Source organism: Haemaphysalis longicornis, unplaced genomic scaffold, assembly GCF_048455015.1.
Source record: "Haemaphysalis longicornis isolate Haplotype H1 unplaced genomic scaffold, Haemaphysalis longicornis Haplotype H1 scaffold_8, whole genome shotgun sequence".
NCBI lineage: Eukaryota > Metazoa > Arthropoda > Arachnida > Ixodida > Ixodidae > Haemaphysalis > Haemaphysalis longicornis.
The window spans coordinates 110,389,320-110,407,029 of record NW_027526445.1 but is presented as its reverse complement, the minus strand read 5'-3'; the positions used below and the strand labels follow the sequence as shown (position 1 = coordinate 110,407,029).

Sequence of the window (17,710 nt, the reverse complement as noted above, 5' to 3'; positions counted from 1 at the left end):
ATCTAAGCACGAACAGCTGGCTGTTGTGTGGGACTCCCTTTATAGGCAGGGACACTGCAGAAGCACTGAAAGGAACCCACGTAACAAGTGTTGCGGGAGCACAAGAGACGTGACTGCGGACTTTTAGTCTCTCAATCAACGTTGCTTGAACGCTCCTTATGTGCACACCAACAGGTTGCAAGCTTTGCCTATGCTCCTTAAGCTCCAGTGTCTCGCCTTTTTTTAAAATGGCGAAAGAAGTCGAGCAAAATAAAAAGTAGATAACAGGAACCAGTTACTAACGACCTAGGAGGCATGCTGGTCACGCGCTATTCGTTCTCACGTGAAGAGGAAACTTTCGCGGCGCAAAATATTCAGCCTGCTGTTCTCGAGGTTTAGGCAGTGTATCGGTGCTTAGACTTTCAGGAATCTGTCGCTGTACATTATCACAGACGCACGCTGATACAATCTGAAAAGTCGTTGCCCTTTCAGCGTCACCACGTTTAGGTCGGGTTTGTGTACTAACATCTTGCTTGGTACCAGTGGCTGGCGAGTTGCCGGAGGATTTCGCAGTCATCGGAAAGCTGTAAAGTTGCCGCAATACAAGGTAGAAGTTTCTTTCAGGCGAAGGGGATTCCAAGATATTCGTTTAGCATGCGATGACCAGCGCTGCCAGGAGGTATTGTGAAAGTGCTTCATCAAGGTAGTGGTAAAAACGACGTAACTCCCATGTTCTCCGCCTGTTAGAGCGTCGGTGCTGCAAGTTTAGAGCAAGTCGTTCCCTGTTTCTGCGCGAGCCAAACACACGGCGTGGGCTGAAGTTGAGTTCCTCCATCAAAGCGCCTGACATGATTGTAATTACACTGGTCATCTTTGGTACGGTTGCTGGTGAGTGAAGCAAGATCATTTTTAATTTCTTGAGTTGTGTCTGGTAAAAAGTTGCATGGTGGCTCACGCCTTTTTGACCTGCCTTGGTTATTTTCTATTAACTTGTTTGATGTTTGCAGCAAGATAAGCCTGATTGTTATTCTTATGTAGTTGTCTTGCGAGTGTACCGAACCGTAATTTTTCGATATGTACCATTGAAAGTACGAAGGCACCAATTATTTGAGGAGAATTTTGCTGTTTTTATTTACTTACTTATATTTGTTTAAGTATTTATTGTTTGTTTCGTCAATGATATTTAAAATTAAAGTAATTTTTTTCTTGCACACAACACTCGTTCCCTATCAGTTCCCGTACTACTTTTTCAAATAGGTTCGATTTCTGAACGTGAGAGTTACAAGCTAAAGTCTGCTCGTTTTCAGAGCTTAATTACACAGATAAATTGGTACCCGAGCATAATCTTGTGCTGGAATTACACTTCAAACAATTTTTAAATTGTGTTTGTGTGCAGCACATATTTGGTGAGTTATTGGTACTATGCACATTATCAACAGCTGACCATGCATCAGACCAATAAACGACACAAAAATGCCACATGACGACAACGCAAATCCTTGTTTGGGACACCATTACAACGTACCTGCCAGTGCTCGGCACTGTCTCAATAGCGAAGTCTCACTGCTGCCGTATCACCTCCTGCTGTCATTGTTCAAAGTACCAATGGAAATAAACCCATAGTACACAGTGTTTTTCATGTGCTGGAACTGTTCCTTCCAGCCACACTTCTTGAAGCCACCAACGTCACCTGCAATGCTACGTGCACAACTGTAAGTTACGTCGCTGGTACACATCAACTATTTTGTTACAATTTGCTGGTCAAGTTTTTATGCTCTATCGGGAGCACATCCTGTTGCAGCTTTCTGATTACATGCTTGATGTTTTAATTTCTAGAAGTTGGTGGGTTATGACTGCGCTCAATGCAATATCAGTCGTATTTATTCGAAAGGCATCTGGGAAACGTTTCAAACTTTTAAACGCGACCTAACCAAATGAATGGAACGTCTGTGAGACACGCTACGGAACATTTAAGGGTGGTTACCGCTGACTGGCAAAAATTGAAAAAAAAAAGAACGAGTCAAACCCTTTTTTGCCGCTTACTTGGGAACGGTCGCTAGCCACCATATTCGCGAAGAAGAGTGCCTCCAGAAAAATAATATAATTTTTCCACCCGTTTTTTCGTCACCACGTGAGCTGTAACACATGTGACTTTGGCTATTTTTGTATCTGCATGCTTTAGGTGATATGTCGATTACTCAGGACGAAGCTAAAGAAAGGGCAACACATGTTCCTTCTTTAGATTTATCCGGTGTAACGTTCGCTAATGTGATGAAGGCGTCAGTTAATAGCCAATTTGTCCGACTTCCCCCGCTAAGCGTCCCTATATTCCTTAAAAAGAGCAACGAAATGGTGTAGAAGTCCGGTTGGAAATGTCACATGTGTGGCAATCCAACTACAGTTGTCGTACTTAGAACACAGAACAACGCTTTTCTGATGGAGGGGGAAAACAAAAGCGCCCTTGCGTACAAGATGTCGGCGCACGTTAAAAGTCCCCAGGGGGTCAAAATCAATCCGGAGACCTCCACTACTGCGCGCCTCATGGCGTGCGTTGCGTCGGCGCGGCAAACCTTACAATCAATCAATCAATCAATCAATCAATCAATCAATCAATCAATCAATCAATCAATCAATCAATCAATCAATCAATCAATCAATCAATCAATCAATCAATCAATCAATCAATCCGATCAACAGAACTACACATCAAAGAACGCCTTTAAAGGGGTATTGACACAAAATTTTGAAGGCGAGATAACTTCGGAAATAGGTGGTGTGAACACATATACATCATCTGCAAAATACCTGCGGCGAATACCGCCTAGAACATATTTAAAATCAATTTTAAAGTGTGCGAAACGCAATTGAGCAGCCAGCAGAGGACCACACGCAATCAACATCTCGTGGATATTTTGTAAATAAAGAACATCCAAACACGTCACGAGTTTGTGTTTGCCGCTTCCGCACTGCCGGCGTTTTCGCCGGGTTGCGCAGCTCACCGCTACAATCGGAGGGCCGGAGGGCGGAGCTTCTGCTCTCGAGAACGAACGACCGGATCGTTGGGGGCGGAGGTGCCGTGATTTCGACAGCTCATCGGGCAGCTGGCCGCGATCAAAGTTCTACAGCGGTTCCAGGCACTCTGTTTCTATTACTTTTTATTTACATTGGACGCGAAAACGCGCCGGAGACATGAAAAGCCCACTGAGCGAGCCGCACGGTCGCTGTGCAGGAGGCGGCCAAGGCCGCGAAGTGGCCCAGGCCGGCGCAGGTAGCTGGAGTGATAGCTTGTTATCGCTGCACGAAATTGTACCCAAGCCTCAACCATGGCAGCTTATATTAGAAACGATTTAATTATGCGATGGCGGGTTTCATTAAAAATTGTCATCTGCATCGCTTACGGGAGCAGCAATCGAATATCCGCCGCAGTGCTAAGCCGAACACATCAGTAGGCGGACCTGTAGGCAGACCGGCCGGCTGCTCCCAGCGCGCGTCGCGTCTTGCCACCCAATGCGTCGCGGGTCGTTCTTTAGCCGCGGTAGCATTTGCATTCGCAGCGCCTGCGCCACGTCCACGGTCGCTTTTTAATTAGGCGGCTCACGAGATCAGTACGTGGGGGCATTCGCAGAAACTGTTGGCGATGCGGATTCGACAGTGCTACGGCAGCTCTGCTCTGTGATATCCCTCCGATGGCCACGTGGTCATCTTTGTTCACACAAAATCCATCGTTTCGCGGCACCCGCTGAAGCCGAAACTGCGACTGGCGGCATTGAAAATGCCTCTAATTAAACAACCGTCGCACGCTGCAGCAAATGAGGTTTCTACAGGTGATATGTAGGTCACTAGCTACTTATCGCAACCAAAAAAACAAGATTCAAAATTTTTGTGTCAGTGCCCCTTTAAAATGAGAATATTTTGCTTTATGCAAAGAGGTATTTTCTAGAAATACCTTCATGGTGTCATGTTCACCCAGTGAAATCAACATTTAGAACATGAGTAAAATTCACAGGAAGAGTAATATCACGTGCCTCACTTGACTTAGTCCTTTCAGGTAAAAATGATGCGGTTCTCGAAAATTTTCATAAACATAGTCCTCACAATCATATTATTACTTGATGGGGCTGATATTTAAGACTATTCAGCTGCCATGGTGAAACTGGAATGCGAAGTAATACTATATGACAGTTGCAGTACTTGCTTACTCAAGCATGACACAAAAGATGGCAAGTAGAGTTACATCTCGTGTGTTTAAAGAAGCTACACATACATATAAAGAATTATTGTTTGTGAATCCCTAAAACTCTCGTAATTTATATTCAGGAGAGCGATTTCCCGCACAGCAGAATTTAGACGCCCCTCACATTATGGGTGTGTTTCTGGTTTGTGAAAAATTTGGAATTAAACGAAATGCAGATTTTTCTATGAAACAAGGTAAGGCACAATAAAATTAAAAAAAAAGCATCACTTGTGGCACTTCTTTCATGTGTACCTAACTAAAGGCAATATTTGGCTTCAGAAAGGCTTGTATAAAAGAGTGGCTTTCGTAATAAAAATTTATTACACGGTACCTGCAACTTTGCTTGCTTCAGAAACAAAATGGCTAATAGTTTCTTTCTGAACAAATTAATTTTGATTGCCTTCTTGTTCGTTCAACAAATAGACGCTTCAGCTTGGTTGTTTGGTTTAGTTAAACCTATCCTAAAGCAAAGCATCTATATAAAAAGAACATGAGCAAGCGAAAAGTTAAGTGCATCAAAATATACTGATACTTCGGAGTTTATGGGATTACCACACAACAGAAAAAAACTTTTACAAGTATTCTACGAATATAAAGTAACAGATAGAGATCCTCACAAAAAAGCTTCTCTCAAAGCTGAGACGTGGACCGAACATCAATGGCTTTTGTGATGCTACAGGAAACCAGGGCTTTAATTAAAGCCTTTTATAACCTACGCACTCTTTGACTAACTTTCCGCGTGCGTGAGGTCCTTGCAAAGCAGAAAAAGAAATATAAGAGTAAGTAAAAAGGACGTGTAAGTAAAAACGTAAACTTCTATGTAAGCCTACGATAAGCATAGCTGATTGCGGGAGGTATTGAATTGTATGGCTTCGTGCGCGTATAAATGAGAGACGCTCTACTGTGCATCCGTGGTTAATGAAGAGCGTAGCGAATGTTTGGAGTTCGGAAAGTTGGTTCGCAGGGTTATTACTGCGGCCTGAAGTGTATACTTGAAAATGATCTGCCAAAAAAGTGAGATATAAAATTGTGTGCTCGTTATACACGACCGTTCAACAACTAAAAAAAGACATTTTCTATGCTGCCTAGGACACCGACTGTGGCCAAGGCAAATTCTGTGTTCCTCACTACAACTACTCATCCGGCTCGTACTGCCACACGCGGAGCTACTGTGAGTATTTTGCATGGTTCTCAGACCTTTACAAGTTGTCGACGCGGTTTTTAGCCTTTCCCTCAACCCATGAACATAGTTTAACACTGAAAAATGTTGAATGTAATAAAAGTTTTTTGGAAACTTGGCGGCTTGTTTTTCTTAGCGCAAGCGTGGATTCATAGGCAATAAACAAAGAATGGCACTACGTTGTTCTAGTTGGTACATTTCTTGCAGAAAGCGCCGTGTCCTTTCTTTCATGTACTCCGTTGTTTCCTCAATGGTGTTGCTTTCCACCAATAAACCATGACGTTTTGACGCAAACCGGGACGAATAATAAGCAACCTTTGTAATGCCTGTGCTTTAGCAAACTTCATATGGGGGACGGAAGGCGTCTTTATACACAAACTTCTCAGGCGTTAGTTTTGTATCGCAATTAGAAACACGGGGATAAATGTAGCTTGTGGATCAGCGTTTACAAGTTATAACTTAGTCTTCAGAAAGTCCACGGATACTATTTACATAGGTTCCCCATTTTTTGGATAAAAACCCATATCGCCTGGTTACTTCTGTCTTAACTTACCCACCGAAAAACATTGACAAAAAACTGGGTTATGGGCTTCGGCCCGGAATTTATCCGTTACAAGCGCATGTTGTGATCTCGAAAATGCGCCAGTACCACGAAAAATCCCGAGCGAAATTCGTTGCGCGATTCTTTCACACAACCTGCGGCGAATTCAAAACGCTACTATAATCTCATCCTCAAGGATACAAAATGTCCCTGAAGCGAATCATCTGGCCCCGCAAAGGTGTGTTTACAATGGAGACAACATTAAAAATTATATTGGAAAATGAACTTCCTACACACGGTACATAGAATTCGCAGGGCGCAAGTAAAAATGCAGACCGAAATTAGTGAATCTTATCTTTTCTGCCGGGCAAGAAAAGCCCACTGACAATGTACCTAATTACAAATTCAAGCAGCTCTTAGTGTTAGTATGATGAGTATGGCCGCTTGATTGGAAGAACTGCGGGACATGTACGCGTTCGGAATTTTGACACTGTTGATAGTTCTTTCGAGTAAAACTTCCTCCTGTGTGAAAATATTTCGCCTGTTTGAAGATGCTAATGGTTTCAATACGATGATATTATTACTGAAAAGAAATCGCGAAGTTCCGATATTCACGATTTATTTTAAAACCGGATTTATCACCGCTTACCAAACGCCCAAAGACAACGCGTTTTTTTTTTCTCCCGAATTAAAAAAAAAACAGTGAAAACACGAACGCTGAGCACTGTTTATATGATGTGCTCTGTCGCATTGCCAGATGCGGCAGAGCAGCGAGTTTAGTTTAGGTAAGATCGTGTCATAAAGTAACGCCGGGGATGAATAAAACGTACACTTTTTATCCAAATATTGCCATTTCGAGGAAAACTAAAATTAGCGCAAGTTCTTATTACAGAATAAATTTTGAAAGCTGAGACGAAGAAGTTCGCGCGTGTTATTTACGTACAGTGGTGTCCTCACTGCTTTTGTAAGAGCTCCATGTTGACACTTAGATCTGACAGTTATCAGGCATAAGAAAGCGTTTCGGTTGAATGGTCCTAATGGCGTATTCAACGTGAGCAGCATGTCGTAGGGCCATATGTACCAACCCTGCATATGCATAATGGTTTTTATTTCCAACGAGTGAAAAAAGCAACATAATCTGCAGACGAATTATGCGTTTATGGAATGATGTATCGCATCCATCGGCTACACAAGGCAGAGTACGCTGGTTTGTTCGACACAGAGGGACACACGTTATAACTTGAGGCGAACGAGGGTAAGAGACGAAATCCCTCACCTTTGTTTTGCTCATAAAAAAGCAGGGATCTGTGTTCTAATATATACTCACAGTATTTGTCTCGCCTTTTTCAGGCATCAGTGCAACACAAAAGACCTGCTCCGTAAGTATATCTTTTTGCCGGCCATAGAGAGCCGCACCAGGTCGCCATTTATGCAGAAGAAATTTGACGTTATGAGCGCAGACAAGTTTGCATGTCCTTGTGCCGGATGTGCACGACGTAACATTAAACTTAAAAGCGTTTTTGCACATTCCTATAATTTTCGCTTCTCAAACAATTGTATAACCTTAAAGATTAGTTTCAAACTCGTATGGAAACCGTAACTCAAATAAGAAGAGCGCTTGCCCTTGGGACGGCGCGTAATGCGAAGAATTTGCCATGAATAAACAGCCAGGATAAGAGCCACGCTACCGAGAGACCAGAGTAAACGTAAACTAAGACCAATTACTTTGAGGAGAGGGAAGAGAAGAAACTTTGCTGATACACCAAATGTATTCGGAGAGCCCGAGTAAAAAGTAATTGAAAGGCTACAAGGGAATACCTTCGACCTGAAACAGGCCCAAATGTGCTGCCACTGATGAGGAGGATATTGAGGGTACCCAACGGTTATAACGGAGACATAATTTTTGGTCATTGGTTGCCGAACCCTTATAATAAGAGTACTGCGCATGAAACGAATAATATTAAAAATTGATAAAGAGGTTGTAAGGAATTCTACAATTTCCGAAATGCTAAGCAAGTCGAAATGACGCACCAGAGGTGTCCGGAGAGGTGAAAATGTCCGCCAGGAACACTGATATCACCCGTAATTCATAAGAGAACAACATCAATGTGAATAGCGTCGTACCCATTGACAATTGACGCATGGCATCTATGTAAGCGAGCTTGCCCCCTAATCAAGTGTCACCGTCCTTATTACCGCAGCTTATTGACCTGATTTAAGCCCGTTTTGCAATTGCTACGTCAGACCCTACGGCCCTGACGGACAATCTTGTGGGAAACGTACCCATTTGTTGTATATCCCGGCCTGTATCCACACATGTATCCTACTGTTCCGTAACTCAGAGTGCTCCACGAGTGTACTACAGGCTGCATTACTTGTATAAATGATTTCGTTTTCGTAGTGTCTATCCTCCATCACAAATTGTTGCTTCACTCCGTTTGCGGTTGCATTGCCTACATTGAAGGAATGTTTTTCTGGCCTTAAAATTGTAAAATCGATTCAATTATGGCACAAGAATGTGTAGAATTTCCATATTGTTCGCAGAACCTGTCTGCGTACTGAATACTATATCGCGGTTCCCCTAAAATGGATGTAGTGGTACTTAAATATTAGAATAACATTGCCTAATCTTCAACATTCATGGGGTGGTCTGTCATGTAAATTAAGGAATACTGTCATGTAAATCAAGGAATGTACTAGGAATTATCAGGTGCGAATTATGGGGGAGGGAGTTTCATGCCATGCAATGTTTAATTTTTTCAGTGCCACGAAGGCTACAAATGCCGGCTAAAAGACTGCCCCAAGTCACCGTACGAGTGTAAGAAAAAAGTATTTATATATTTTGTGCACTGTAAAAAGTGAATAGACATTGAAGAGCGGTTTGTCCAAGCATTTGTACTCTCTTTATAAATATGGCAATATTGTACACCACATTTTTCTTGTTTGAATTCAAATTTAATAAGCAATTTAAAATGCAGGCTAGGATGTAGAAGCACATGTGATGTTACTAAATGAGAGTAATTTAATACCATTAGTTGTTACTTGCTCAATTTCTAATAAATCCTTCAGTGCTCACCAAGGCTCCACAAGACAGCGTTATGTTCCGTCTGCACTATCATCTGGAATGCGTTCGAACCGAATGTCACTCGACTCAAATACGCATGTTGGGCAACTCCCCTGGGGTGTAGAATGACATTCGGCTGAACTGACAGTCGAGCCGAGTGAGCATCCCCAGCGGCATTTGAGGCTCTGGAATGCCTTTTCTCACACTCGCGTGCACAGTGTTTATTGAGCATTAAAAATATATTTCTTGCCTAATAAATCAAACAAAGAATTTTTAATTGTGGGGATCTCTTTAGTTAACTTGGATTAGTATATCAGGTTGTAATATTTCTATATATTCAACACCAGTGCGAGCAAGCGGCAAACCAGTGTCGGAAGACATCCCAAAACATGCGCCTAAATGTAATAAATAACTAGTATAATTCTTGTTACAGAATTAAGTAAAAAGCCACCAAACTAATGCCAAGGCTTGCGTTATTTGTACTTTGATATCCTTTCGTTGCCAAGGACTGCACCTAAATTTGATTGTTACATTAGTGTATGCAATCAGAATTCGACGGCAGCAGCGCCACAACAGAGCGCGATTGCAAAAGCTTACAACTGCCATCCAAATTGCAGCGGAGTACACCAGATTCTGAATGCCACTCGAAGCTCCTAATTTGAGGCAATTGACATTCGGTTCGAAGGGATTTGGGCTGCTTGTGTAGACGGGGTAGTACTCTACTTTAAATTCACAGAGTACGTTCCTCGTGGTTTTGACAACCAAATGGGCTGCAGGGTTTATTTCATTCACAAACGTGATTATATTTCCGCAGTAGCTGCATATCTAAGTAGCCATTGATTATGACAGCATTTCTGAAAAGGACATGTTTATTAAACGTGACAATTGTGTCTACAGAAACATTCGCAGAAACTGTGTACATGTGTTTTAGAAACGGTTGGTGTATTTTAGAGAAATCTGACTCCACTACAAACAATGATATGTATCCGTCACAAGCGTCACAAGCTGGTTACCGGTGACCTCTCGCATTCATGAGTGCATCTTGTGTTTGCAAAGTTAAGACAAATCGTCTGTTTGCAAAGTTAAGACAAATCGTCTGAATCAGGTTTCTCACACGGAACTGCTTCCCTCTGGTTTGAGGGGGGCAGGGCATAACAATTTATTCTTCTTTCACACTACAACTGGCATTCCCGCCATGCAAGAAATTATCCCTAAACATGCCGGGAACATTGAGATAGCCACATCAGTAAAAATGATCACAAAATTGGGTAGTGCAAAATGGGCCTTACCCGCTGCTTCCTTATCTAAATTCCGTTATTATTTACCCCGTCTGACAAATAACACCCAAGGTAAGCATCTTTCGTCGGAAAATACTGAGTGTTTACTTTATATGAGTAACTGAGTAAAAGTAACGCGGCACTAGTAACGTATTGCGTGCAAGCGGGGTTTGAAGAAAGGAAAAAGTGCACAGGTACAGTCAGATGGATTATGGGAAAAGAGTTCGGTTGGATACTGTACTGATTTTACAATTCAGCATATAACGGCTTGCCGGATGTATATTCCGCAAGCAGCCAAAATTTGATTTCTAAAATCAGAAATGCTTTAGTTAGAGTTTGTGAAGGTGTTTCATATTCCAGGGAACGCTCAGGCTCACTGCCGTTTCAGGCAAATGAGCAGAGCGCGAAGGTTTTGGGGAATTCACTCCCTTTGCTCGAGTTTCTAAATATTCTTCTTCGGATAGCGTTATTTATGTACGTGACATATAGCCGCAGCAGTGGCTGAGTGGCTAAGGCGTTGTGGTGCTGAGCACGAGGACGCGGGTTCAATTGCCAGCCGCAGCGGCTCGTTTTCTAATGGAGGCGAGAAGCAAGAACCCCCGTGTGTACCAGATTTCGGCGAACATTTTAAGATCCCCAGGTGCTCAAAATTAATCCGGAGCCCTTCACTACGGCGCGCCTCATCTCCTGCATTGCCTCAGAGCACTAAACAGTACAACCAACCAAGCAATCAATCACGTGCTTGGCAAACAAAAGTTGTTATGTTTAATTGGTGTAAAGCGTTATGGACACCCTTCGAGTCTCTACACTGGAATGCAATAAAATGTAATGGTCACAGATAAATAGGAGGACTAATATTTATGTCCCCCTCCATTGAAAGTTTCTTCCTCGTTGAGCAATACCTGCCCTTACCTGAAGGAGTAACGTCAGAGAAAGAATGCATAAAAAGGGCTGCCTTGCTAGAGTTGCCGCATAAGGAACCATTCGGAAGAAGGCGAATTAACATAGCTCAGAGTGAGTGTCCCTTAGACTGCTGGGAGCGACACGATTTCTATCCCTTGACCAGCCCTTGAGAAACATCTTCTGAATTTTCTTCCGTGGTTGTCATGTTTTTGTCCCACTGTGAACCATATCATTTTGTAACCGATTTCGCTGATGAGAACATCATACTAAACGTTTGCTATGGACAAATTTTGAAAGCAAACAAAGCTTCGAACCAATGACCGCATAAAAATATAAAGAAGGAGGTCACAGCAACGGACAGAAAATTCTGTGAACATTATTGCTCTAGTCATGTCAAATGGAAACGAAGCCTCGCGGAGTACCGCGGCTTTCAGTTTAAAACTGTACACCCCTTCACAAGCGCTGCTAATTTCCATGATTTAAAAAGTGAACAGTAGTGCGATTGCGGATGTCAAAAACGTCAATTCAATTTCAGCACTAAGTGGATTTGTTTACGCTGGCAACATACCTAGTATGCTTCAAAGTCTTCCCAATTATCTGTTTTTGTCTCCTTGAATTTTATAATTATAAATATTTTCAAATGCTTTAAATTTCCTTTTTACAACAGCGTGTAGTTATATACTGTCATTGTCATTCCTGAAAATGTGTCTGTGCGTTTGTTAGCGGATGATTGTGTCATTTTAAAACAAATTTCCTCACCGTGGGATTATGTGGCTTTACAAGAAGCACTTATCGCTATCTACAACTAATGTCAGAACGGAGACATGCAGTAAAACACTAAAAAAACTGCTACTGCATATCAACAGGAAACTAAGTCCTAGTAATTTGCAGTGTACTCTGGGAGGCACTAATGTAAACTATGTAAACAAATATAAGTACTTGGGGGTCTCACGAGCAAGCCAACTTGGTCAACCCACATATCTGACATTACCACTTCCGCAATACGTAAGCTATGGTTTCTAAAAAGAAAACTAGCATCTGCACATTCGCGCACTAAACTTCTACCCTATAATACCTGTGTTCGTTCGAAGATTGAGTATGCTTCAATAATTTGGGATCCGCATAGCAAGAAAGATATTATGAATCTTGAACGTATTAACAGAAAAGCAGTTAGGTTTATTTTTGGCAAATATCGAAGGCTTGATTCCCCAACCACCCTAATGCAATTAAACGATATTTCTACTTTAGAACGTCGGTGAAAATTCAGTCTTCTTTCCTTTCTTTACAATTGTTTGTGTGGTAATGTAAAAATTGATCTCCCTGAGAGTGTTAAAGAGCTACCAGCACGGCGTACTCGTCATGGTCATGAACGTGCTCTAACCCCAATTTTTGCCCGATCAACTGCATTTAAATATAGTTTTTTTGCCTAGAACTGTGGAGGATTGGAATTGTTTGCCCTGTGACATGTTTCATTCTAGTAGGTTTCTTGGTTACCTGGAGCGTCACCTTCGTTTTTAACTTTTGTTTTTGTTGTATTGTTGTCTGTTGTTTTTTACAATCATGTTTCAATGTACCCACTCCTGCTTGGCCCAGAACATTAGCCTGCAGTATTGTGAAATAAATAAATAACTATACAAGATCTTTTTATACCCCTCATATGTGACCGATCCCCTGCTTGGGCATGTGCCTCTCACCCAGAAACATCATCATCATCAATCACTAATGCCCCTATTCCGTCAACCTAATTTTCATAATTTTTACGATTTCTAGGCGTTATTCTTGAAAACCACGAAACCAGGTGCGGAGGAGAAAAGGTGCGTATTTCGTTTGTCTATTTGTTGTTATCTTGGGATTGCGCAATCGCATGAGTCGTCCTGTATGTGTCACAGGTGTCTGCTTAAGCGCAAGCTAGTCTCAAATCTGCAACTTAAGGGACGATAAAAGGGTTTATGGAGCACTAACGGCTTTATTGAGCTCACTGACTTGAATAAACAAGGACATACTGTTAATAATCCGTGTGCCCGTGATGATTACACTGCGGAAGCGAAAACCAGTGCAGACTAAACAAGTACACAAGGGAGACGTTACAGCGCCTGAGTGTGACTTGTCCTCCTTTGGTAGGGCTAAAGTTACGTTCATTGTCGTTTGATCAATCTATGAGGAGCTTTTTTTCGAAATGACTGAAATACACGAGAACAAAAATGCAGAAACCAGTGGAAATTTTGTTAAGGAGCCTAACGCAACGCTTTTATAATGCGCTCATTTTCACTACCGAACCACAACAAGCGGCCTCCATTGTTAAACTGACACTGCACCACTCATGACACACTACTCGGAATGTATTTCGGGGTAAAGTTTATTGACCCAGTAAACGTTTCCCGTTATATTTAAATAAATTCGTCCACTATCGCCGGAGATACGCGAGATGAAATATCGCGCTTAATCGTTCCTTCTCAACCAGACCGCGGACTACGCGACTAAAGTTGCGCGCTCTCTCCCGGACATGATGTCGGCGGCTCGTGGCGTTCTCTTCGGAGGCCTTAGATATATCACAGCCTGTGGAGTTCTCAATTTTTTTTCCCGCATTGGGGAGGAGTTTGTTTCCGGTCTTTTGCAACAAAGAAGCAGGCACTCTTGATACCTGCTCGCAAGAGCGCGTTCAGGATGCTGGGCGTTTTTGAAGCAATAAACGCTTGTTCTTTGATTGAAAGAGCAGCACTGGATTGGCCACTCAACCTCCGGCCGCACAGAAAACACAAAAGAAACGCCAGAATTATTCGCACATATTCATGCCTAGAAGAGGTTGGTGCACAGTGCCGACGACGGCTGATAGTCACAAGAAAGGCGAAAACTAAACCATGAAATCACAGCCATCGCTGTAATAACGTTATTACAGTGGCGCATGATCAGAGAATTTGCAGAGATCGTGGTTGGTTTGTTTGCGTCATTAACAGCGAGTTGTGAGCTTACCGCTTCACGTCCACGTGTAATATCTGGCTCAGGCATTCCTGGCAGCCTAATCTGCACGTTGCGGAGGTTTATTTGCAGTGCTAAGAGCGTCTTTCAGGTTCTTTTTAAGGTCAAAATACGCAGCACAGAAGCAATAATGTTTTCTGCGGAGCTTAAAACATTCATTACACAAAGAAATAAATAATTAAAATGCACACGCACGTTCTGTTTTGGATGCTTTAACTGTTTTTTTTTGCCACAAGATTTTACTCAAAGGATTTTTCGGGTAAGAACAAAGCCAATAGTGCAAATGTTGCGTAATATTCACACCAATAGTCCCCTGGAACACGACACCAATTGATGCATGTTTAGCGATACCAAGAGGTGGTTGTCCCTAAAACGATATTTTCCTCCGCAGCTTCGCACAGTCCATTTTGTTCATTCGACACAGGCAGCTTGCATACTGCTCTATACAGATGATAGTTCTGAGTTTGAACTGGTAACCTTGTACGACGGCCAGCCACGGCGATAACATTTTCCAGTTTGAACTTTAGAAATATTGCTGCATAGTTTTCCTTTGTACTCCTATGAGTCGCATGTTAGAGGGACGTGTTCTCATTTCTTTCGCCAGAGGCATTCTGAAGCCCAAGCATGCACGAACGGTACCTGATATTTTTAGGAAGTGGAAGGCCAGCCTCGGCCGCCATATCTAAATTAACAGCCGGTCTATTGATAATTCGATTTGCAAGCAAATACATCGTGTTAAGGGAAGCAACGAGCTCTCTTCACAGTGGCCGAATTTCTGACTGCTTGTCTGCAATAGGCACAATTACAATCTGAATAATTTTACTACCATCGTTCCCATATTCCAAGGTACTTTTAATAAGACAAGCTCTGGGAGATCCTTATTTACCGATTAACATACCGAATAACAAAACTCGCAGCACAGGAGCGTAGCGTGATTTCCGCAGTAAGACATCACAAAAAAGCCCGCTTTAAAAAAAACCACATAAATTAGTGATTGTAGCCTCTGTTAGAAAGGAACCCCTAGACACGGATAGTCATAAAACATTGTTATGTTGGTACCTTCGGTGTGTGATTTTTCCTCCGCCGCTACGTACAGTCCATTTTGTTCGTTCGACACAGGCAGCTTGCATACTGCCCTAAACAGATGATCGTTCTGAGTTTGAACTGGTACCCTTGTACCACGGCGATAACATTTTCCATTTTGAACTTTCTAAATATTGCTGCATAGTTTTTCTTTGCAGTCCTAGGGTTCGCATTTTAGAGAGACATGTCCTCATTTCTTCCGGCAGAGGTATTCTGAAGCCCAAGCATGCACGCACAGTAGCTGAGATATTTAAAAATAGAAAGTGAGCCCCGTCCGCCATATGCAAGTTAATAGCCGGTCTATTTAGAATTCGATTTGGGAGCAGACACTTTGTGTTAAAGAAAGCAAGAAGCTCTATGCACAGTGGCCAATTTTGTGTCAGCTTGTCTCCGATAGGCACAATTATAATCTGAATAATTTTACTGTCATCGTTTGCATAAAGTTACTTTTAATGAGACAAGCTGTGGGATACCCTTAGTTACAGATTAACACACCGACTAAAAAAGCTCGTTTCCACTTCTTGGCGTGCATAGCACGTGCGCGTAGCATGATGTCCGCTAAATTCATCACAAAAAAGGCAAGTTTCGAGAAACACAATAGAAATGAGTGATTCTTGCATTTCTTAGTAAGGGACCCTAGACAGGGATAGTCATAAAACGTACTGATGGTGTGATTGTAGGTGTGTAACTTGTGGCATCGTAAGTGTCGGCTGCTAAATTTCGCTTTTTATTCCATTCTACCCTTGTATGAGAAAGCTATTCTCACACAGGATGGCTTCATAGTGAGCGGAACTTATAGGTGCGCAGAAAAACCTCCTATCTAGTAAAGTATATGCAGGTAATTAATTACCTGTTGGCGTAAATTAAAAAGGAATACAATAGTACCACAGTGAATGGTCTGACGTATCTGGTGTGTGCGAATGTCCTGAACAAAATATATTGTGTAGCACATTTCGTGCTTCTCTGTATGGCATAAAAAAGTTTCTATGCACGAGATCACGAGGATTGTAACATAAGGCGTAAGTGTTTCCACAATGGGGACTCTATGCCAACCGAGAGGTTTTGGAGAATATCGGCTGTTCTTGTATAGCGTGCGTAAAATTGTTGTACATACACCTGACCAAGCAACCCCTCTGCCCCCCCCCCCCCACTTCTTCATGACTATTAATAGGCACATGTCTTGCCAAACAGATACGACAACCACGCAGAAAAAGAATACATATAAAGGGTTCTTGTTCGTTTAGAGGAATGTTATATCTGTATACTTCCATCGGGGTGCAGTAGAATCTCGATAAACGGAAATCGGTTAAACGGAATTGCCGCTTAAACGGAACAGTTGCCTGGAATTTGGTTGGTTTTGTATACAGATAACCTAACAAAACTTTAGGTAATCGGAACTAAAATTTCCGCATCACCGTGTAAACGGAACCAGAAATGGAACTTTTTGTGAAATCCACTGGCATGAGAATCAGCTTTTTACGGTTCCGGCTGTTTCATTCTTGTTTTTTTTTTCTTCCTCCATGCTTTTTTAGCCTCGTTGGGCTCGTAAGCCTCGTTTCGTAAGTGGTTAGCCGTGTTAGCGCAACGAATGCAACACCGCAGTTCTTGTTCCAGTCGTTCGGTCTCGATTCTAGATGCCCAGGCTACAGGGCTCAGCTCCTGTCGCCTCGTTCGTGCCATAGTTGTGCTATTCGTCCTTCATTACCACGTCGCCGTCTTCTACATTCGGTGGCTCGTAAGCACTCGCGACGTTGAGGCCTCTAGCCTCCGTGAAGATGCAGTTGCAAGGACTCAAACAAAAATTATTGACGCATTTTGTAGTGCACAGCGACTCATTGTTGCGAAATCAACTTTGTGAATGCTGTGCCTACGCTTCTTGTAGTTTTCTTGCTTTCTGAAAACTATCAGCTACAGTCACTTTCTAGTGGTTAGAGTTCAATGAAATGCCCTTAGAAGTGTGTACGCACATAAATGTGCACCTTAGAACATCTCTCTAAGTAAACGGAACTTCTGTTATACGGAACTAATTTTTCCGGTCCCTTGAAGTTCCGTTTATCGAGAGTCTACTGTATTTTTATCCAAGGCGATTTACTCCGACATCGTTTCTCCGTAGTGCAGACCACGTCCTATAATGTCTGTACAGGACGCGCGTGCTGCACCGTGTTGCTTCTCTTTTTCTTGCAGGGCACAGTCGGCAAACAAAAACCGGTCACCGGTTTTGCTTTCTCCAAACCATAGTTTGGCATAGTGGTATTTGAGCGTTACCTGGAATTGTAAGCGCTAATGAGCACGTGCTTGTCGGAAAATGTATTCGTCACTTCCAGCTTAGCTTAGAAAATTTATTTTTTCTCAATATACAGAAACTAGTCTCTTCAAGCCAAGGCCAATATATTTTATAACATGTTTGCAACTTTATATTAAGAGAGTAGCGTTATTAACAGTCAACAAGGGCCGCTTTGATTACAATATCCGG

General features: G+C 42.3%; 1 protein-coding gene across 2 annotated transcripts in view; it reads left to right on the top strand.

Annotated features, from left to right (window-relative positions):
- Window positions 1-369: 369 nt before the first annotated feature.
- Window positions 370-17,710, top strand: part of LOC144148862 (uncharacterized) — a 30,437-nt gene continuing 13,096 nt past the window's right edge. Inside the window, exons 1-7 of one of the 2 annotated variants that reach the window (XM_077680383.1) lie at window positions 370-658; window positions 727-867; window positions 1,642-1,691; window positions 5,303-5,384; window positions 7,285-7,313; window positions 8,698-8,752; window positions 12,949-12,992. In XM_077680383.1, coding sequence (XP_077536509.1) covers window positions 828-867; window positions 1,642-1,691; window positions 5,303-5,384; window positions 7,285-7,313; window positions 8,698-8,752; window positions 12,949-12,992 — 300 coding nt within the window. In that variant the 5' untranslated portion in view covers window positions 370-658; window positions 727-827. Of the gene's footprint in view, window positions 868-1,641; window positions 1,692-5,302; window positions 5,385-7,284; window positions 7,314-8,697; window positions 8,753-12,948; window positions 12,993-17,710 lie in introns of both variants that reach the window. The other variant, XM_077680382.1, reaches the window with a different exon arrangement.